Source organism: Fukomys damarensis, unplaced genomic scaffold, assembly GCF_012274545.1.
Source record: "Fukomys damarensis isolate Sample0158 unplaced genomic scaffold, DMR_v1.0_HiC HiC_scaffold_7, whole genome shotgun sequence".
In the NCBI taxonomy this organism is placed as follows: Eukaryota; Metazoa; Chordata; class Mammalia; order Rodentia; family Bathyergidae; genus Fukomys; species Fukomys damarensis.
Window position 1 is genome coordinate 42506106 of NW_022900919.1, and position 22825 is coordinate 42528930.

Consider the following 22825-nt stretch of genomic DNA (forward strand, 5'->3'; position numbering starts at 1 on the left):
AAAAAAAAAAAAAAAAAAAAAAAAAGAATATTTCTGGATTGTGTTCTGTGGTGCCTCCAATCTACATTTCACATTTTCTTGTATCTACACCCTGGGTAATGAGAAGGAGCATTTGATAATAAGTCAGTCATTTGACCTAACAGGAAGAATTGTGTGCCATTTCCGCAAAAGTGGAGAAAAGAGCCAGAACTCTGTGGTATAGGGATCTCTTCTTGTTTTGGGTCTCCTTGCTCCTATGTTTTCTGGATTTTATTGTTCTGGTCATGAAAGGGATTACATAGAAGAAGGCTGCTGTAGGCCTGTACTGCCTTTCACATATATTTTGAAGTACTGTAGATCCAACCCAGGGTCACTCTACCATGGAGCCCTTTTTATTTTTTATTTTCAGGCCAGGTTTTGCTACGGTGCCCAGGTACGACTCATACTTGTGATCCTCCCTCAGTGCTGGGATTATAGGCACGTGCCATCACACCTGGTCCTTTCACTGTCTTTTCTTGGCAGAATTTATTTGAGAAAGATCCTTCACTTTCCAGCTGTGTCACTGTAGGCAAAATAGATAACTCTGCATCTATCTGGGTCTGCTTATTTGCTTGCTTGCTTATTTGTTTGTTTTCCCCAATACTGGAAATTGAGCCTAGGGCCTTGTACTTACTAGGCAGGTGCTGTGCCGCCTACCATGACCAAGCTACATCTCCAGCCCTTTTTATTTATTTATTTTTTAAAACAGTCTGGCTATTTTTAAAACAGTTGCCCAGATGGATCCTTTTACTCAGCTTCCTGAGTAGCTAGGATCACAGGTGTGTACCACCGTGTCTGGCTTACATCAGTCTTCTGAACTCCTCACCTTGCAAAGTCACTGGGCATGTGGACCTTAGCTGCTATTGTACCGAGGTCTTCTGACACAATCCTTCTCCTCCTCTTCCTCAGGCTCTTGGCCAGGCCATTTCTCAATCTCAGAGCTTCCTAGGCCTGAGCCTGATCTCTAGGCCCTAACTGGAGGAAGACACAAGGGGAAAACACTGAGCAATGGGAGGAGAGTCTCCCAGGGCCAGTTTTCCACTTAGAGTCTCATACCCTCTACAAGAATTATTTCACTGAGGATTCAAATTGCATCACATTAGGGCCAGGAATTTAGTTCAGTGGTTCTGCTGCCTGACTCCCAAGTGTAAGGACCTAAGTTTGATCCCTGGTACAACCCCCCCAAAAAACAATAAAACAAAAAACTGCATCAAATTACCAGACCTGCTCCTGAAAGGGGAAGGAGCCATGAATGCACACAGTAAGTTAGTGTTACAAACTGTGTTTTTTAAGACATGAAATTAAGCTTATACAATTTTAAAACTGTCTTTTACTAAAAGAGCCAGAAAGGTTTTTGGATATTTCCAGCTCTGAAGTCCTGACTCTGCCTGCAGCTCTGCAGTAATTAACTGTGAGTAGCAGAGACTTGGCTTCTGCTTGGACACAGAGCAGTCTTGGCTGCTTGTCACAAAAGCAGTGAAGAGGGGGAAAGTCATTGTGCATAGACGTTGTGGGTCAGGAGGCCCTGGGTAATAGAAGGCCACTCCCAGTTTGCAGTAGGCATTCTTTCTGAAGAAGAGACTGACTTGTGTTTTGTTTTGTTTTGTTTTGGGTCTAAAGCTCCAAGACGGCTTTTCACATACAGGCTGTGAATAATCAGGGAAGGTAAGTGTGTGGTTGTAGGGCCTCCTGGCATGGGGCAAGGTTGGGAGGGTAAAGAGAAGAGAGCAGCAGCTTGGTAACTACTGCTGCAGTTCATCTCATAGTTCCACCTCTGGCCACAGCACCACTCTGGACTTGAGCTTGGGCTGGCAACTGAACCCTTGTACCCTGAGTATCTCCTTCCCAAGGCTGAGGGCAGGGACAGCGGTAGATGTAATTCACTCCAGGGACCCATGTGCTGATTCTGCATGTAGCCAACCTAGTGTTTTTTAAATCCCTGAATGAAATTCAAGTTATGAGTTGTTTTAAAAAGAGAACATTGTGAATTTCAGTACAGTTAAAAGTTCTTTAATGTCATAAAGAACGAGAAAATAGATTCATTCATAGGAAAATGGATACATATTGAAGATATACTCCTAAGTGAAATAAATAAGTCACACATGTGTAAATACCAAATAGTTTCCCTGGTGTGAATAATCTGCAACAATGCATAAGATTCTAATAAGATTACTGACATTTAGAAATGGGAAGAAAGGAGCTAAAGGTGTAGGGAAGGTGGGATGGGTAGGGGAAGAACAAAAAGGGAAAAGAAAAAAATGTGAGAGAATGAAAAGATGAAAATAAAGTGTTTGTAGATGGGGAGGGGAGGAGGGGGTGAAGGGAGGGCAGAGGTAAGGGGAAAAAATGAGAATCAAGACTTGTCATGTAGAGGTACAAGATCCCAACAATGAATGTAACTGTACTGTATCCCTAAAATGTACCAATAAACTCAATAAAATTTAAAAAAAAATTCTTTAATGTATCTCTTCTTGTAGAATTGTGCCTCTGAACAGTGAAGATAACTTATCCTTCGTGAAAACGGTAAGCAGAGCTGTTATGAGCCAGCTGTCTAGAAGTGTGCTGTAGTGGGGCATCTGAAAGGGATGAAGTAGTAACTAAGATTTCACTGACCTAGCGTGGAAATGTGAGCTGAGGATAAGTTTACCTTGCCCAGTAGACCAACAGGTTTTCAGTTTCTCTGCACTCAAAGACATATGTGAGTTGGACATGGTGGCACACACCTGTAATCCCAGCACTCAGAAGGCTGAGGCAGGAGGATTGCTGCAATTTCAGATCTAGCCTGGGCTACATAGTGAGTTCAAGGCAAGCCTGAACTACATAGGAAGACCCTATCTTTAAAAAAAAAAAAGAAAACCAGGGATTTAGCTCAGTGGTGTCATGCCTGCCTGCCAAGCATTTAAGGTCCTGAGTTCAATCCCCAGTACCAGAAAGAAAAAAGATAGAGACTTGTGTTGATGCCCATAAAAGGGACCTAGAAGACTGATTAATTAAACAACAGTCAATAAAGACCTGGGTTCCAATGAAGTGGGGTAGTCAGAGCAGAGCTTTCTGATCCATGTGCTACAGCCACACTATTGGGCCAGTGGAATGGCTTAGGGACATACTCTGATACTGGTCCCTGGTGTAGGATGTCATGGCCTAGGGGAACCAGAGTTTTAGGCCAGTTGCAGCCACAAGCCAAGTGCTGTATTTATTGCTGCATACGTGAGAAGAGATGGCAAGCAGTGCATATCCAGTCACATTCTGGTTGTAGTATGTGTGTGCACAAGTTTACCTTCAGTCTGTTCTGTGACCACTGCCTGAGCCTCAACTTCATCAGACTTTAGTCATGGAGAACTGAGTGGGCAGCTGTGGATGAGTCTACACAAGTGCGTACCCATCACCTTCACCAGTGGAAAAGCAAAGTTCCTGTCAGTGGTATTTCATCTACAAAGAAAAGTACAAGGATAGTTTTTAAAAGTTATGTGTTAGTCATTTTTCTTGTTGCTGAGATAAATACCTAACATCTGCAACTTATAGGAGGAGAGGTTTATTTTTGCTCATGGTTTCACAAGCTTCAGTTCACCATCAGCTGGCTTCAAGGCAAAAACATCATAGTAGAAGGGTATGGCAGAGCAAAGTGCTTAGTTCATGACAGTGGGAAAACAGAGGAGAATAGTGCCAGAGAGGAAGGAGCAAGGGACCAGAAAGCCTAGGCAGAGCTGATGCTTTCTGACCAAATCCTACCCTCCTATCCAGACAGAGGTGAAGTTCTGTCTTTTCCATGGGTTTTCCCTATTGATTTCTTCCTATAAGTGCTATATTTTTATATGCCTTGCAGTTTGTGCTGTACAAATTAGGGAGTAATTCTATACAAACAAGTTAATGATGACTTTTTGATAAGCTCTTCTCTCCTTAGCTATATATTACAGATTTCCTGATGATAGGCATCATTTAATTTTTTTTCCCCTGGGCCATATGATGGGAAATACAAGTATTCAACAAAGGCTGCATGTTTTATTGTATTGTTTTTGTTTTTAAGACAGAATCTCACTGAGTTGCTTATTGCCCAGGCTGAGATTAAACTTCCTTCCTCAGCCTCATACAAAAGAATGTATTCTTTTCGGTGTCCTCTCTCCTCTTCCTCAATACTGTTGGTCAAATATGAAAGTGAAAGCTCAGGAACCTATTTGATTAATCTGGGAACTAAGGAAGTACAATTCTCACATCATTTAGGAGGAGCCATGTAGCCCTAGGAAGATTTGTGACTTCAGATGTTCCAAATCTATTGAGACAGATTTAGATAAACTTTGCACTTGTCAAGCCTAATTGGAAAATTGATTGAAGCATAAAAGCCTACTTTTGACTTCTGTGTGCATTCTGTTATCATGACACCTTGAAAAATGAAGGACTTCACCTTTAGCTATATTTTTTCCTTTTTAATCTCTTCATTTTTTTGTGTGTGTGTTCATTTTTTAAACTTGAGAATCCAGCAATATCTTTAAGCACACCAAAATTTCTATCTCTGTCTTGGGTGGGACAAGGGCCCCCCTCCATGCTAGGACAATAATGAGTGAAAATAGACTTAGCTTGAGGAACTCTGCACCCTGCTCTTCAGCAATGCTCAGGCTAAAAGAGAACAGACCTGAGCCTGCAGTCATTGGGATCTTGTTGATTTCTGAGATGTCTTTAAAACGTATTTCTTCCTATACCTATACTCAATTTGTCTTTTTCTTTTTCTTTCTTTCTTTTTTTTTTTTGTACCAGGGATCGAACTCAGGACCTTGTACTTGCAAACCCTCAGTTTCTTTTTAATGCCATTAATCTCTCTTTGGCTCCAATTTTATCCATGGTTCCTTCTAGGCCAAAATTCAGGTTTTTCACATTTTTCTGCTTGGTCTTTTGCCCCCAATTCTCACTTTTATGTCGGACTAAAAGCAGCCAGCAGTACTCATACCATAGCCTAAAGGTTGAGCTGTCTTGAAATTTTCACCACCAGATAAATTAGTTAACCCCCTTTAATCTTTCTCTTGCAAGGTCTCAGGACATGGATAAATGTAAACAAATTTCCTGTCAAAGTAACATACATGGCCTCTGGTCCAAATGCCAATGGAGTCCTTGTTCCCACCTGAAACCTTCTGAGCATCGCTTTTGCTCTCTGCATTCTCTTTGGCTTTCTGGTCTTTTGAACTCTGACCAAAATCGTTCACTAGACTCTGATGACTACATTCTGAGGCTTCCCTGGCTCACATCTCTAAACCTTTCCAAACTCCTTCAGCAAACCAGCTCCTAAAGCTTCTAAACCACATGGTTAAGTACCTCCACTCTACATACCATTTCTCTTTTTGGGGATTTTGTTGTTTGTTTGTTTAAGACAGTCTCACTGTACAGTTTGGGCTGTCCCTGAACTCACTACATAGCCCAGACTGGCCTTGAATTTACAGTGAGCCTCTTGCTCAGCTTTATGAGTGCTGGGATTTTTTTACCGTGCCCAGCTACTACATACTAGTTTTCTATACTAGTCAGTGTTCCTTTTGCTGGACACAAAAATACCCAACACCCACAGCTTAAAAGTGGAAAGGTTTAATTTACCAATTTATCTCACAGTTTTAAGAGATATAGTACATGATCAGCAGGCTCCAAGACAGAAACATCCTGGTGGAAGGGTTTGGTGGAGCAAAGCTAGTTAGTTCATGGCAGCTGGGAAGCAGAGCATGGATACAGTCCCAGAGAAAAATGTTCAAGGACCCATATATAGTGTTCACAGTCACACCTCATGACCTACCCAGATCACAGCCAGCAATGTGCTTTACTAATCTGCTGGGTGTTTTTTGATCCAATAAAGTTGACATATCAGTATTACCAGTCACAGAGGAGCATGTGCAAGTATTGACATGTGCTCAAAATATCCGTGAAAACATGTGTGCTAAGTGAATGACTAAGTTTCCAAACTTGTTCAGAATTCAGGCCTAAACCGAAGGAACTGGTGAGACTATGGTAATGGGAGTGGAGTGTGGGGGGTATGTGTATCAGCCTAGAAGAAACACCTCAGCTCTAATGGGCTGTGATCCAGTCATAGTTAAGAATGAAGGCTGAGTTGCCTCTTAGTGGAAATAATAATTTGAGAGAACTTATGGAAACATAAAGGTACTCTTCCATCCTATTGTGTCTCTGCTCCAGGAACAATTACAAGGGATGCCTGGCTGTTCCTGAAGCCACCTCCCACTTCAGGAGTATATATCAGAGTATTGCCAGTTTTCCTTAGAAATTCTCCAGTATTCTCTTGCCATTTGCTTTAAAGCAGCATTTTGTGGTCTCCTTCCAGTGGATCTCTGCCTGAAGGTTTTGGGCTGGCAATTGGTTTGACTCTCTTTCTCACTTGATACAGGCTTGTATGACTGTGTATGATATTCCTGACTTGCTGGGAGAAAGAGGATGCTTAGGATCTGTGGTCTTCTCAGAATCATTTTTGACATCTCAGATCTTGGTTAAAGAAAAGGGTAAGTATATGTCTTTGAGAAACAAATCTTGCAAATTAATTTGTTAATTTTGGTAAAATTAATAACAAATTAAAGCCAAATATTTATAATAAACAAATAGCAGGTATTCTAATTTATGAGGAGCTTTTGCAGATCAATCAGACAGATACACAGGGCTAAGGATATAGCTCAAAAGTAGAGCTTGCTTAGCATGTGCAAGGCTCTAGGTTTAATCCCCAGTACTGGGGAGAAGAAAAGAAAAGAAAAATAGGCAGTCCAGTGGTAAAATGGACAAAAAATATGAACAGGCTGTTTACAGAGGCAGAAAATTAAGAAAAGAGATTCATGTATGTATGAAGATGTATAGCATCAATAGTCATCAGTTTGGAAGCAATTTGGAACAATAATTTGGTGCCCTTTGTTTTTATGTTTTATGTTAGCAGAAAATGCTATAAATGTCTCTCCCTCAGTAGTTTCCTAATCTGTTTGTTTGTTTTTTGAGACAGGGTCTCTATGTAGTTGAAACTGATCTGGAACTCACTGTGTAGCCCAGGCTGGTCTCAGCGCACGCCTGTAATCCCAGCACTGGGGAGGCTGAGGCAGGAGGATCGCTGTGAGTTTGAGACCAGCCTGGTCTACATAGTGAGTTCCAGGCCAGACTCAACTACATAGGGAGACCCTGTCTCAAAAAATAAAAAGTACTGGACCAGGGATTTAGCTCAGTGGTTCCAGCACCTGCCTGGCAAGTGCAAGGTCCTGAGTTCGATTCCAGTACCAAAAAAAAAAAAAATTGTTACAGAGCCTAGTGTGGTAGCACACACCTGCAGTCCTAGCACTTGGAAGGTTGAAATAGGAGGATGACTGAAAGTTCAAGGCCAGCCTAGGCTACATAGTGAGTTCAAGGTCAGCCCAAGTATATAGCAAGACCCTGTCTGAAAAATAGTTAAGAAAAAAAAGTTATACAATGATAACATTCAATGCTGCTAAGATGATCCTGATAATAGTCTGTTTGGTTTTAATAGGCGTACCTCTAGTGCCTGTACTGCCTTGATAAAAATTAAAGATAAAAGGACTAATTCATAGGACTTTTCATTTATGATTCTGGGGATTGAACCCATGGGTTCATGGTAGGAAAATACTTTTACCACTGGGGTTTTTTTTTTTTTTTTTTTTTTTTGGTATGGGGCTCAAACTTGGGACCTTGTGCTTGCGAGGCAGGTGGCAGAACCACTGAGCTAAATCCCTGGCCCACCCATAGGACTTTTCATTTAAATGTGTGTTTTTCATTTAAATGTGTGTTTTATTTGTCTGAAAAATACTCATCTTAATCACAAGAGGAAATATTTCTCCATTCACTCATTAATCTCTCTGTCCTGAGATGAGTAAGTTCTCATTTTCTCAGGGTATCAGGCTCTTTATACTAATAAGAAGAGCCCATGCTCCTGAAAAGGGGAAGGGAGGACACTTTCTGTGTGGGTGGCCTGCAAGGCAGGCTGAGGTGGTGGGGAGTAACTAGCATGTCTATGGTCTTCCTACAGATGGCACTGTTACCACAGAGACCAGCTGCATAGTCCTGACAGCCGCCATCCCCAGATTCTGCTCCTGGCTGGTCAGTATCCTTTACAGGGGAAGGGGGGCCCAAACTGGAGAACATGGGGAAGACATTTGAGGAAGAACCTCTTCATTGGCTTTCGGGGGCATGAGGGGGGAGTTGTAGATCTTGAGTTAGCTGTTAATTTGGGAATGGAAATTTTATCTTGGCCTTTTCTCTTCATATGAATGAATCTTGTTTCTTTAACTTTCTCATAGATTTAGAAAAGTTTCAAAAGAAAGGAGCTAAATTACCTCAGTGAGTCCCTGTTAAATTGTGCAAGTAAGAAATTAACACCCTCCTATTACAGATGAGGAGACTGAGGCTTAGAGGTTGATAATAAGGGGAGGAAGCAAAAAGAATTAAGAGGTGTTATGTACATGTACATGTATGTGCTTTCTTTCTTTGGGGGAATAGGGGAGACAGGTCCCACTATGCAGTTCAGGCTGGCCTTGAACTCACTATGTAACCTAGGCTGGCCTCAAACTCATGGTGATCCTCCTGTGTCAGCCTCCCAAGTGCTGGGACTACAGGTGTGTACTTCCACACCTGGCTGAACTTCCCACAATGAGTGTAATCATTATGTACTGTAAACATGTATAATAAAAATAAATTAATTTTTTTAAGCTGAGAAGCCAAATGTACATATTATAGCAGTCAGTCTGCTAATGGTCTAAGTACCTATTTTAGAACCTGTTTATATTCTGTTTCTATAGTTTGGATGTGGCTGGGGAGAACAAAGAGTCATCCTTTCACATGAAGTATGTTTAAATGAGAGCACACTGAAATTTTTTTGTTTTTGTTTTTGTTTTTTTTGAGACAGGATCTCACTATGTAACTCAGGTGGGCTTGAATTCACAGCAGTTCTGCCTCAGGCTCCTGAGAGGCTGAGATTACAGGCATGTACACCACACCCAGCTGAAAGATTTTGTTTGTATATTTTGGGTACTGGGGATTAAACTCAGGACCTTGCACTTGCCAGGCTGGTGTGGCGAAACTGAGAAACTGAACTACATCCCTGGGTGAAAGATATTTTAGAATATTCTCATTCTTTCATCCCTAAAAAAATAGCTATTTTCCTGTGGAGTGACATGTAAGTGGAGATTACCATGCCCTCTCCACCTGCCATAAGCTCATTGGCAGGACCGTAGGTCCCAGCAAGAGAACCTACTGTGGCGTAAGGCTTTGAGCCTGTGACCAACAGCTGCCTCTGCCAGCTTGTCGGGGCCTGAGCCCACTGGGCACGTGGGGGCTGCTCAGTCTCCCGAAAGTGTCTGAACACAGTTTTGAGACCCAGTTGGATTTTGCCCTTGAAGTGTTAAACTGAACATCCGAATTTTGTTGGACACAGGTAGAAGATAATGAAGTAAAATTGTCTGAGAAAACCCAGCAAGCAGTGAGGGTGAGTAGCCTTCTGGTTCTCAGTGTTACTATCATGTCAGAATAAAATGTAAACATAATTTAAGAGATTTCATCTTTCTGTATTCTATTTCTTTGTCTTCAATTCCTCCTGTTTGTGTTCTTCCCCTTTTCCAAAGACCTCTGGAATAACCATTTATGAGGGACAAAATTAGAGAGATGCTTTCTGCCATTCAGATGATGTTTGGTGTTGGGTATTTATTTATTTATTTATTTATTTTTGTTGTGTGTTTTTTTGTTTTGTTTTGTTTTGTTTTTTCAGTACCAGGGATCAAACTCAGGACCTTGCACTTGCAAGGCAGGCCCACTGCCACTGAGCTAAACTCCCAGCCCCTATGTATTTATTTTTGTAGAACTGGGGATTGTACCTCACACTGAGGTACGCCCCTGCCCCCCACTTTTGAGACAGAGTCTCACTAATTTTCCCAGGCAGAGCTGGAATTTGCGCTCTTTCTGTCTCAACCTCCCAGAGTGCTGATTATAGATGTATACTGCTGTACCTAACTCCTTTTGATGTTTTCAGAACCTCCAAGAAGTTTTTTTGTTTGCTTTGTTTTTTGAGACAGGGTCTCACAATACAGTTCAAGCTTGGGCCGGGTATTTGACTCAGTGGTTCCACCGCCTGCCTTGTAAGAGCAAGGGCCCGAGTTTGATCCCGGGTACCAAAAAAAAGACCATTTTATTTATATATATATGTATATATTAGTTCAGGTTGGCCTTGAATGCACTCTGTAGCCCATGCCTGCCAGAAATTCACAGCCATCCTTCTGCCTCAGCTTCCTAAGCACTGGGATTACAGGCATGCACCAGTCACACCCAACTCCAAGTACTATTAAAAGCAGATCTTAGGGCCAGGGATTTATTTAGCTCAGCCGTTTGGTGGCCTGCCTCAAAAGCTCAAGGACCGGAGTTCTATCCCTGGTACCACAAAAACAAAAACAAAAAAGGCAGATCTCATATTGGCCTAGCATGTCAAGCTGAGACATCAAGAATTTAGGACAGTGATGATGAACCTCTTAAAGCCAATGCCCAAATTGCAACCCAAAACCCACTTATTTATGGCAAAGTTCCCATGCTGCAATTAAACCTGAATGCTAAGGTTTTAGTTTAGTAAAAACAACTGTTATCCAATGCTCAGCTGCTGGGACAACTTGGCTTGTGCGCCAACATAGAGAACTCGGCATGCTCGCCGTATCACACGTGCCATAGGTTCGCCACCACTGGTTTAGGCTGAGATGAAGCTGACTCCATTTTTACATAAGAAATAAATCCACAAACAGACATCATAGGCTGTGATGTGTGGAGTCAGATAGGACCCTAACATTTCTTTTCTCAGTACAAATCAGGGGTGCTAGTAACATGCTAAAGAACCACATATACTCACTGTATCTGAGTCTGACTCAGCTTTTTATTTTAATTTGTTTGTTTATATTTATTTATTAATTTTTGAGTACTGGATTGAACCCAGGGCCCCACTAAGTCACTAAGTTGCCCAGGCTGGGCTTGAACTTGCTATCCTCCTGCCTCAGCCTCCAAGCGTGCTGGGATTATAAGCATGCCCCACTATACCTAGGTGACTCAACTTTTTAGACAGACAAAATTGAACAAGATTTTCATCTCTGTATTTATGCTATGAATCACTTGCTTTTTGCTCTGTTGTTGTTTTTAAGGGGGATGAGTGTTTCCTGGGCACTTTCCTAGCAGCAGGAGGAGAAGGAGTATATCTTTATCCCAGCAATCTACAGCCCTGGCCTGAGGAAGGTAAACAGCTGTGACTTTTCTGTTCTTGACTGTATCTGGGCCCCTCATTTATTAATATTAGCATGGGTTTTGTGATTAATAATACATCTGCTATTTGAAAAGACTTGTTGGTATAGAAATGTTTTCTTATAGCTGTTTCCTTTTGATCCACCCTCTTTTTAGATAAGGGAATTTGTGCTAATTTCACAAGCACAAGGGCGGTCCCAAAATTGCACCTGGTCCTCTTGTCTCTGACTCAGAATGGGATAGAGCAGCATTTCCAGAAATAGAATCTGTAGGCCTAAACAAAATTTGGATAACAGATCACTACTAATTTAGTAGCTTAAAAAATACCTCCTTATTATCTCATGTTCTGAGTGTTGAAGTCCAACGGGGCTTGGTTGGATCCAGGTCTCATGAGGTCAAAATCAAGGAGCAGCTAGGCTAGGATCTTATCTGGACACCCTTTTGAAGAATCTGCTCCCTAGTTCATCCAGGTTGTTTGCCCACCAGATCCCTCTGTTTTGTCCTCAGGTCCTCCTTTCATAGTTCCTCCCCCTGGGGCCCTCTCCATTTTAGCAATCTTGTTTGAAATTGCCTTCATACCAGTCTGTCCCCTAGCTGCCATGGTTCACACCTCCCTTAAGCAAAATACAATCCAAAAGTTCTCATACCGTAAAATAGCAGTTCAAAATCCCAAATCTTGTGGGTTCAAATATCTCATATCTCATCATTGAGATTATCTAAACCCCATATAGACAAGGCTCAACAGTGTAATATTATCAAGGACAGCTTCTTTTTGTTTGTTTGTTTGTTTTGTTTTTTGAGACAGGGTCTCACTATGTAGTTGAGACTGACCTGGAACTCACTATGTAGCCCAGGCTGGTCTCAAACTCAGAGATCCTCCTGCCTCAGCCTCCCAAGTGCTGGGATTACAGTTCTAAACTCAAGCCTTTTCCTTATCTTTGGACCTGTGAAACTAAAAAGACAAGTTGCCTGCCCTCAGCTTTCACATACAAGGTGGGACTAGCATAAGATAACAGTTACAGACTTCAGGTTCAGAAAGAGGAGAAAATAAATGAAGATGTATCAGCAGCGTATCAGTAGCCTAAGGCAGCTTTGAAATCTAGCTGGTGGATGGTGGGAGGGGAGAAGGTGAAGAAGTAAAAAGGATCAAGATGCACTATATCTATGTACCAATTCCCCACACTTAATGTATCTATTATGTATTACATGTTTAATTAAAATTAAATTAGAAAAAATAGTGAATATAAAAAGGAAATCTGTTTGGGCCAATTCCAACTACCTGATTAGGTTCAAACCTGGGAATTATTTCCTGTGGCTCACAGCTGTGCCCTCTGGGTTCTTGGTTCTACCCTCTGAGCTCTTGGTTTTGCCTTCTGGACTCTTGGTTCTGCCATCTGAATCACTTACCATTTCCAAGACAGTAGTTCTTTATTAGGACTCAAGACCTGGGAATAGCTTTCCATGGCTCTCAGCTCTTGGTTTCATCAAAAGTCTTTGCGTTCTTGCTTTTACTCTGGAATCATGGCTCTGCCCTGTGTGCTTACAGCCACACTTCTGTCATCCATCCTTTTCAGTAAAAGGTAGCACCTTATTTGTAGGCTAAGTAGTTTTATCACCTTGCTTCTTGCCAGTAGAATTCTGGGAGGTGATGAACATTCTTTCATTTTGTATATACTCTGTCCCTTTCAGTCCAAGCTGGTAATGTTTCACTGATAAAAAATTTCTCAAGAACCACGTGAATTTCATGGGAATTCTCTTCATGTTCCTTTTGCTTCCTCAAAATAACTCTGTGTGTATGGGGTGGGGGATATTGCTGGGGATTGCACCCAGGGCTTCATGCATGCTAGGCAAGCACTCTACCACTGAGCTATCTCCCCAGCCCAAATAACATTTTCTTGTGAGTACTTTTTAGGGAAGGAAGAGATCTGACTACTCTGCAAATTCCTCAACCTCTGCTAAGCAAATCCCCTTTCTGGATGATTTGTTCTTGCTGAAACTATTCTATCTGGTGGCAAATTCCTCTCCCTGTTTTCATATCACTGGTCCAGCTCCGCCATTCACATAGACAACAAAGCACAAGGAGTTCTGGTTTTAGTCTACAAAATGCTGGGTTGGTAATAGTACCATTATAATTCCTCTGCCACAATGGGCTGTTCATTTCTGCTTTTCCAGATCTTGGTGCAGAACACCTGGGGGTTAGGAACATTTGTGGAAATCATCCAATGTGTGACACTGCTACTGGTATTGGAGCAGTATTGCATAGTGTTTTGAAAGCAAGTTGTAGTCACAACACAAGAGGTGCTTGTGTGCTGTTATCCTTGAGCCAGTTATAATATTTAGCAAGGATCCTTGCCAAAATTAGTTTGTACCTTCTTAGCAAAGGACCTTATAAGAAAATTAATCTTGCATTATATTTAGTTATCCAGCAAGAGTCATTGTATCCTTAGTCTCTTTATAAGAATAAAGAGCAAAAAAATTTAAAAATAAAGAGCACAGCCATGGGTTTCTGCGACTTTATTAGTCACATGCTTTCAAGAGTTTAGATTTCAAACTTTGATAGTTCCTAAGGGAAATCTAATTTTCTGAGGCAAGAAAATTCAATAGAAGCAGAGAATTTAACCAAGAGTCTCGCCAGGCGGTGTTTTAAACATTTTATAACCTAAAGATTCTTTTGAGGGTGTTTTTTGGTTGGTTTGTTTGCTTTTGGTTTTTGGTTTTTGGTTTTGTTTTTTTGTTTTTTTTGAGACAGAGTCTCACTGTGCGGTTGAACCTGGCCTTAAACTCACTGTTGAGCCTACGTCCTCAAACTCACAGCAATCCTCCTACCTCAGCCTCCTGAGTGCTGGTATTACAGGTGTGTGCCACCATGCCTGGCAATTTAAGGGTTTAGACCAGGGGCTTATTATAAATTTTGACATTTATACCCTTTAGAGGCTTTTTCTTTCTTTCTTTCTTACTTACTTTTTTTTTTTTTTTGAAATAATATAAAGTGCTTAGGGCTTTTCTCTAACTGAAAAGGGGTTTGGCAGGCTAAAGGTCCTGAAGCTCAAGTGTTAGTGTTTTGACAATTCTGCATCTTGAGTCCCGTGGAAGCCTAAAGATTGCTTGAGGTTGTGCTAAGAATTTGGCAGCATCTGCAAGGTGGTCTGGGTCTGGAGGAAGGTATGGGTTTTACTATTTTTACCCATCGGACTACTTACAGGTGAGAGGAATAGTCTTTCCCTTACCTTGAATTGCTTCCAGCCTCAGAACATTTTTCCTTCCCCAGCTAGTGAGTTCTGCTATCACAAGACTTTTTGTTGTCCAGCTTCCCATACATTCATGTCCTTCATGTGCCCTTTTCTCCATGCCCTGTTGACCATGGTCAGGCAGGCTGCCCAGTACCTAATCCTCAAGAACTTGCTTTAGAGTTTTACCCCACATGACTATATCCCTAAACAATGTCTCATTTTTGAACTTAATCCAAGTAGAATCATACCGCACGTAGTCTCCTGGGGCTTGCTTTTTTTTTTTTTTTTTTTTTTTTTTTTTTTTTTTTATTATTGTGATATTGGGACTAGCACAGGATTGCAATAAACATAACAGAGCATGCTGTAGCCCCAGCACACAAGAAGCTGAGGCAGGAGAATTGCTGTGAGTTTGAGGTCAACCTGGACTACACAGTGAATTCAGGGCCAGCCTATACTATGCAGGGAGACTGTCTCAAGAACAAAAAAGTTAAGGCCTGAGTTTTCCAATCTGTGAGCATGATATCTATGTAATTTTTTTTTTTTTTTTTTTTGAGACAGGGTCTCACTATGTAGTTGAGACTGAACTGTGACTCACTATATAGCCCAGGTTGGTCTTGAACTCACAGTGATACTCCTGCCTCAGCCTCCCGAGTGCTGGGATTACAGGCATGTGCCACCATGCCCAGCAGATATCTATGTAATTTTAAAATGTTTTTCAGTATAGTATTAATAATTTTCTCCCTTTTTTGTTTTTTTTGTTTTTGTTTTGATTTGGTTTTTTTCAGGGGGCACTAGGGATCAAACTCAGGACCTTGCACTTGAGAGGCAGGCATGGCACCAGTGAGTTAAATTTCTGACCCTTTTTTGTTTGTTTTTCGTACCAGGGGATCGAACTGGGACCTTGCCCTTGCCAAGCAGGAAGCAGAACCATTGAGCTAAATCCCCAGCCCTTGTTTTTGTTTTTGAGATAGGGACTCTGTAATTAAGGCTGGCCTGAACTCAAAATGATTCTCCTACTTCAGCTTCCCAAGTGCTGGGATTACAGGTGTGTACCACCACACCCAGCCCAATGTTCTCATTTTATATCTTTCTTGCTGTTCTTTTTTAATGATGGTTTTTGTTGGTGATAGTGGAATTATAGGATTAACTGCATTGAGTATATATTGGTTTTGTAGCCCGGAGCCTTACTAATGTGTAGGGACTTGGGTGTTCTCATGAGCTTGTGCTTGTCCATATTTGGTGCTGGAGAGTAAACCTAAAGCCTCATGCATTCATACTTAGGTAGTATGCTCAGTGTACTACTGAGCTATAGCCCGAACTTCTAAATTCTTTATTGATCCTAATAATCTATATTCTTTTCCATTTCTTTGTTTTTTAAGAGGCAGGCTCTCATACCAGTTGTGGTCGCTCATGCCTGTAATCCCAGCACTTGGGAGGCAGAGGCAGGAAGATTACTGAAATTCAAGGCAGGCCTGGCTAATAGTAAGGTCAAAACCCACCTGAAATCAGGCGTGGTGGCTCACACCTGTAATCCCAGCACTTGGAAGGCTGAGGCAGGAGGATCGTTGTGAGTTTGAGACCAGCCTGGGTTATATAGTGAGTTCCAGGTCAGTCTCAACTACATAGTGAGACCCTGTCTCAAAAAAAACAAAAAGCAAAAACAAAAAAAACCCACCTGAACTACATATTGAGACCCTATCTCAAAAGAGAGAGAGGATCTCACTATATTGCCTAGGCTGGCCCAGAATTCTTGGGCTCAAATGATTAGTCTTCCAAGTAGGTAGGACTATAGTAGACACATGTGACCGTGCACAGCTATAATTTCCAGGTGTGATACCAAATTTTTGAGCCAGGGATTATTTTATATTTTTTACCCCTTCACTGTAGAGTGTTATGCATGAGATTTGAGGTATTTGTTTCTTAACTCTTTGGTAGTTCTTATATCAGTGTCTTTTCTCAGTACTGGGAATTAAACCCAGGGCCTTTGCACTGAGCTTTATACCCCAGCATTTTTTTTAAAGACATGGTCTTGCTAAATCACTAAATTATCCACTCTGGGCTCAAACTTGCAATCCTCCTACCTCAGCCTCCCAGAGTGCTGGTATTACAGGTATGTACCATCATCCCTGGCTTCCCTGTATTGATTTACATTCTAGAGTTGTTTTTCCATTAAGTAGAAATTGTTCAGCAATGAGAGTAAGAGTGTGAGTCCTACTGACACATAGGGCAGTGAGCACACCCTGAGAACTCTGGGAACCATAGTGATTTTCACCTTTGGGTGGGTGAGGGGCAGGACAAGGTAGTAGTCACATGGTCATCATGCTCTCTGTTGTCTTCATTTTTCAGTCTCTCATGTTTGTCTCGTACCTAGATGAAGCTTTTAGGGGACACTTTTTTTTGTTTTTTTTTTTTTTTCCTATACAGCCTCACTATGTCATTCAGGCTGGCCTTTAACTCACTGTGTAGCCCAGGCTGGCCTCAAACTTGTGGCAGTCCTCTTTCCTCAGCCTCCCAAGACCCAAGTGCTGGAGTTGCATATGCACACCCAGCTAAGAATGCTTCAAAAAAGAAGTTCTGCATTACACTAAACATGAATGACTTATACAGCTGAATGTTACCTACAATGTGGATGATGAACAGGAACAGAATGTTAAAAGTCACTAAGTCACAGAACAAATTATTAGGATTCCATTTTTATGAAAGCAAAAACAGACAATAATAAGTAATATGTGGTTTATGGATGCACTTACTTGAATTGAGCATATTAGTTTTCTGTGGGTGGAAGGGAAGAGCTGCCACTGAGGAAGGACATGCAGGGAGCTTCAAACGTCCTAGAATGCATGATTTCTTAGCCTGGGTGGTACATGCATAGGTGTCTCAGTTTTGGTGTTCTTGCTTTGGTTTTTTTGTTTTGTTTTGTTTTCTTTCTTTCTTTAAAAAACCTTTTTAGCTGTCACATACAGTACTTTCATGAACACAGAATGAAAATCATTCTAGGGATAACCACCCTCAACCATCCCTTTCCCTTCTTCTTGAGGAGGTGCTCAATATCTGCTCTTTTCTGAAAGCTTTGGAAGTATTTTGGTTTGTTCAAGAGGCCCTCAACTAGTACTGAAATTGATTCTGAGAAAAGTGTCATTTCAGAGGTGGGGTGCAGAGTGAGCTCGGGACACAGAATTGTGCGTATACCAGCAATAGATAGAGGACCAGTTTATACTTCATGACACCTGTAGAGCCCTCTTTTCAGGAGTTATTGAAGTTGTAGCTTGGGAGAGCTCTGAAGGTCATGGATTGCTGTGGTCTGTATGGGCTGATAGCAGGAACCGAGAGCCTGTGGTGGGAGGGCCATACTGTAGGACTGCTGAAGCTGAAGAGGTGGAATGCACATCTTCAGATAGCCGCAGAAGAAAACTGAAGTGAAGAAGGGGTGAGAGGCCTTCAGGGATCCGTCATGGCATTGTACTTTAGTGTCAAACAAACTGGTGTTCTCTACCCAGGTTTTCTCACCAAGTAACTGACTTTTTGGGAAACCTCTGTAAACTTGATTTTCCTCATCCCTACAAGAAGATTAATACCAAGGTTGTACATTCCGGGATCATTTGTGTAGTTCATTACTAGAGAGTTTCACAAATCGTGTAGACTACCGGAAGCCATGATGAAGAGGCATAGTGTTCCTTTCTGAGCATGAAGCTGGTTCTTGGTGTTGCTTTGCTGCAACTGCCATTTGTCAGTGGGCAGGGAACACAGTTTGAGCAGCTTCCATTTTCTAAGAAAACAGCAATACCATTGCTTACTTTTAGAGGAGAGGCAGTATGGGGGGTGGTTTGAATCTAAGGCCCTCATACTGAGCTCCATCCCCATCTCTTTTTTTATTTTATTTTTTTATTTTGAGATACTCTCATACCCATTAAGGTTTCAAGTCTTAGAAACCACTAAGTTGCTAAGTTTCCCGGGCTGACCTCAAACTTAAAATCCTCCTACCTCCAGAGTGCTAGGAATACAGACATGTACCACCACATCCAACCACCTCTTAGAATTTTTGCCAAGATGTAAAACTGTCATGTATTTGATATGCTTGATACTTAAGAAATACTGAATAAAGTCTTCCCATCAGGTGTGGTGGTGCACTGTCTGTAATCCTAGCATTTGGGAGGCTGAGACTGCAAGTTTGAGCCAGTCTAGAGTATATAGTGATTCAAGGCAAACCTCAAGTACACAGCAAGACCATATCTCAAAAAAAAAACAATAAAATAGTCTGGCCACTGTATTTTTTTCATGATGCCCATCCTCGAGCTATAGAGTGTTTTGTTGTTGTTGTTGTTCTTTTGAGACAGGATCCCCCAGTCCTTGAATTTAAATCTGTCCTTGAACTCAGGGCACTCCTCCTGCCTCAGCCTCCTGAGTGTGTGACCATGCCCAGTTAGGAAGTACTTATTTTCCTACTTTTACTTGGCCCAGACTTACTCTGCAGAGCTTGTTTATCCTCTTAACTTTGATAAAACTTTGCTATCATTAAAAAGTAAGGAAGGGGGATTTAGCTTATTGTTTCTGTGGTCTTCCTTGCAAGCTCATGGACCCAAGTTCGATCCCTAGTACCCAAAAAACAATAATAATAATAGTAAATAAATAAAGTCAGGGAAAAAAAATAAAGTCAGGGCCAGGAGTTTAGCTCAGTGGTGCCACGAAAGCTCAAGGTTTTGTGTTCGATACCTGGTACCAAAAATTAAAATAAGACAAAATAGAGTCTAATCCCATCCCTTTTCCTTGCTAAAACAGATTAAAGGTACCTCCTATCCCAAGGGAATAAGCCTTTGATGTGAATGAAAGGAATGTCTAAAATTATTTACCTTTAGGAGCAAATGAGAAAACCAAAGGCTCCAAAAGCTCAGTATTATCAGAGGACAGGACTTGGGGAGATAGCTAAAAAGATGAGGTGCTGGAGCCAGAAAGTAGGCTCTGGGCCTGAAGATTCAGGTGCGGCAACCTGCGTTCTTCATCATTGCTGTGCAGTTGGCCTTGAGGAAGAGTTCAGTGTGGCCTGGACCTATTCCATGATCCCTCAGAAGCAATGGGAATGAGGACTCTGGAAGGAATGACTGAGCACATTGAGCTGTTTGAAATACTATGGCATGAGCAGAACAGATGTGGGCAGTAAAGGGAGGGAGGGATTTATGTCCCCAGGGAGTAAAGGAGAGGGGAGAGGCCTGGAAGCAGGGGTGAAGAACTTGGGGTGAGAATAGGCCTTGGTGCAAGGCAGTATATGGGGAAAGCCAGGCTTTACTTTAGAGGTTGAAGGCTTACACGCTTGAACCTGGATTCCTTGAACTGAGCTGACTGCTGCTGCCCAGAATCCTGTCCTGATGAGAAAGCTGGTAAATCCCCATGACTTGGCCCTCTAGTTCTTCTGTTGAGAGTCTGGCTCCACACCTTCTTGTACCTAAAAACTGCCTCCCATTCCCACATTTCTCCCCATCTACTGTTAACACATATTCACTAGGCCCTTGCTTCCTTCCCAAACCCCACCTTCTCAGGAAGCCTTCAGAACTTGCAGTCTGAGGATTCCTCACCCCTGACTCAGAGGTAACCCTCATACTCTTAGCCATACTCTCACTTTTTCTTTGTTCCTTCTCTCTCGTTTCTCCCTCCTTCCATCCTTCTCTGTGTGTGTGTGTGTGTGTGTGTGTGTGTGTGTGTGTGTGTGTGTTGTGGATTGAACCCAGAGCCTGGTGCATACTAAGCAAACACTCTACTCCTGAGCTTTATAACCCCATCCCTTTTTATTCTATTTCAAGATAGGGTTTCATTAAGTTGCCCAGGCTGGCCTCAAACCTTGCTCCTCTTACCTCAGCCATGCAAAAGTTGCTACAATTACAGGAATGCACCATCATTTCCAGCTACCTTTGCTCTTATCTTTGTAACCTCCAGAGCTTTGGGGCTGCTTCTCTGAGCTACAAGGACTTGTATTACCTTTTGTTTCTAGACTTTCCCCTTTTTAGTAAGATATTTATGATACTATCCCTGAAACGTGTGTCTTAAACTCCTTTTTTCTGCTCTGTGTGTGAAAACCTATAAAGGAAGACTGTTAGAGGAACAGAAAGAATCTAATTTAAGCCAGCTCCAGATGGCAGCTTCCCCAGGGGTCTGATGGGTGCTCTGGACTCTACAACAAACTTTAATCTTTGTCATCTTTCTTACCCATATTTTCTGTGTTGCCTCTTCTCTGTGTCTTAATTAGCCATATTTTTCCTTAGGGCCTAGACTGAGCTGTTCTGTGTGACTGTACACCTGAGAATCAGCAGTCCTCCTTAAAACTGAATCCTTGGCCTGAGAAACCCACATCCACTGTCCACCTGTCACCCATCCTGTTTTGGAGAACTGTAGAACAGCAAGCTCCCAGTGTCCATATAACCCACTTAGCACCTAACTCAGATGTTGCTTTGCTGGCCACATCACCAGCTAAGACTTCAGCTGAAACTCTGGTGCTGCTTCTGGTGATCTCTAGGGTTGAGCTAGCTTCTGTCAAATCAGGAAAAAGTCTGTAAGTTCAGTAATGGAGCAGACTCTATACCCAGTCTTTTTTTAGTGCATTTTCTTGGAAGACACCTAAAAGGGAATGTGAATTTTGCCCTCTCCTGCCAGCTGATAGTTTAGATACGTCTTGTTTTTTAAATACTTATACAAAGATTGTATTTATGTTGTTTCTCTCCGAGGGTCTATGAAGTTACTTTGACTTCCCTAGAGCACAGCGCTCAGCATATAAATTGGGTCACATAAGCACTACTGACTGTCAGTTACATTTTTTTCTTGCTGAGACAAAATACTCAACACTCAAAAGTTAAAGGAAAAAAGGTTTATTTCGGCTCACAGTTTGTAAAGGTTTCAGTCTATAATCCACTGGCTCTAAGAGTGGCCTGGCAGAGGGGCATCACAGAGGAAAAACAGTTCATGACAGGCAGAAGACAGCAAAAGCAAGCCAGAGATAAACTGTAAGTAACTAGTAGCAAGCCTCCTTCTCTTCCTTACCTTGTATCCAGGCCATCCACCCTTAGGGTGATAGCACTCACAGCCGTAATCCTACCATTGCCCCATGAATCAGTCACCATGAATCAGTCACCATGAATCAATCTGGATCCACCACTTCTGAAAAAGCCCTGCTTATGACCACGTGAGGCTTTGGGGTGACATCTAAACACACCATAATGCTGACATTGGTCTGCAGTTAGCACTCTGGTGTCTGCAGGAGAACATTGAAAACTGGCCTCCAGGACCCAGCTCTGCAGCTCTGACAGCTCTCTCCCTTACTTTCAGGGAATGTGCATTTCTTCTCCAGTGGCCTTTTGTTTTCTCACCGTCATCATGGAAATATCATCATCTCTAAGGATCACATGAATTCTATTTCTTTCTATGATGGGGTAAGTGTCTTTCTTTTTTGCAGTCCTAGGAATTGAATCCAGAACCTTTACACTGAACTTTATCCCAGCCCTTTTGATTTTGAAATGGTCTCAGTAAGCTGATAAATTATTTCGCTTAATCAGTTCTTCAGGATTTCCCATCAGGTTCATATGCCCAAGTCATTCATCCCAAAGAGAACTGGGAAGTAGACTGAAAAGGTTTCCAGTGAGTGGCCCCTCACAGGCAGTCTCTGACCCACAGACACAAAGGCCCATCCACTTCAGAACTAGAAAGAGGCATCATCCTTTGGCATTGGTGGAGCTCCACTTACTACCTTAGCCCATAGGAAAGGATTATAAGTGGGCCATAGAAAGGGAAGTGACTAACTTCCCATGAAGGCTTAGCCCACCTCCCTCATATACTCAGGCTTAATCTCTAGCTCCCATCATTTAAGTTTGCCCACTTACTCTTCCTTAGGCAAGAATAGCCGTGAACCCCACCCCCAAGCCTGTACTCACTGGCTAAACACAGCATACCTCTCAGTGGGACATAGCAGCAGAGGCCAGGCTTTCTTTCCACTTAGCCTGGTGTCAGCCCTAAAGCCAGCCTCAAAGTGATGTCTTGACAGAGATGGGTCAGATTGCTCAGAAGATGAGTTCGTGAGCAAGTCTTTCTTCCACGTAAAACCTGTTGTCATAATTACTTCAGAAATGCAGGCAGACCAGCTGGGCAGATCAAATGGTCCTGTTAGAGAAAAGCTTTGGTGTTAGCTTAAAGGAATCTTCCATTATCAGGGAGGAAAGGGAATCTCATTTAAGAAACAATACTGGAACAATAGGTTAATTCTTATCTCTCAAAAAATCAAAGTAAGAGGCCGGGGATTTAGCTCAGCGGTTCGGTGGCCTGCCTTGCAAGCGCAAGGACCTGAGTTCAATCCCTGGTACCAA

General features: G+C 42.0%; 1 protein-coding gene and 1 pseudogene across 3 annotated transcripts in view; both read left to right on the forward strand.

Moving 5' to 3' along the window:
* The window catches only part of CUNH20orf194 (chromosome unknown C20orf194 homolog), a 107465-nt gene that overhangs the window by 44756 nt on the left and 39884 nt on the right, over positions 1 to 22825 (forward strand). For all 3 annotated transcript variants that reach the window (XM_019205552.1, XM_019205550.2, XM_019205551.2), the window contains 7 exons: positions 1639 to 1683; positions 2496 to 2541; positions 6389 to 6500; positions 8018 to 8088; positions 9422 to 9472; positions 11160 to 11250; positions 21795 to 21898. In XM_019205552.1, the coding sequence (XP_019061097.1) occupies positions 1639 to 1683; positions 2496 to 2541; positions 6389 to 6500; positions 8018 to 8088; positions 9422 to 9472; positions 11160 to 11250; positions 21795 to 21898 (520 nt within the window). The remainder of the gene's footprint in view (positions 1 to 1638; positions 1684 to 2495; positions 2542 to 6388; positions 6501 to 8017; positions 8089 to 9421; positions 9473 to 11159; positions 11251 to 21794; positions 21899 to 22825) is intronic.
* LOC117285248 lies at positions 18063 to 18243 on the forward strand (annotated as a pseudogene).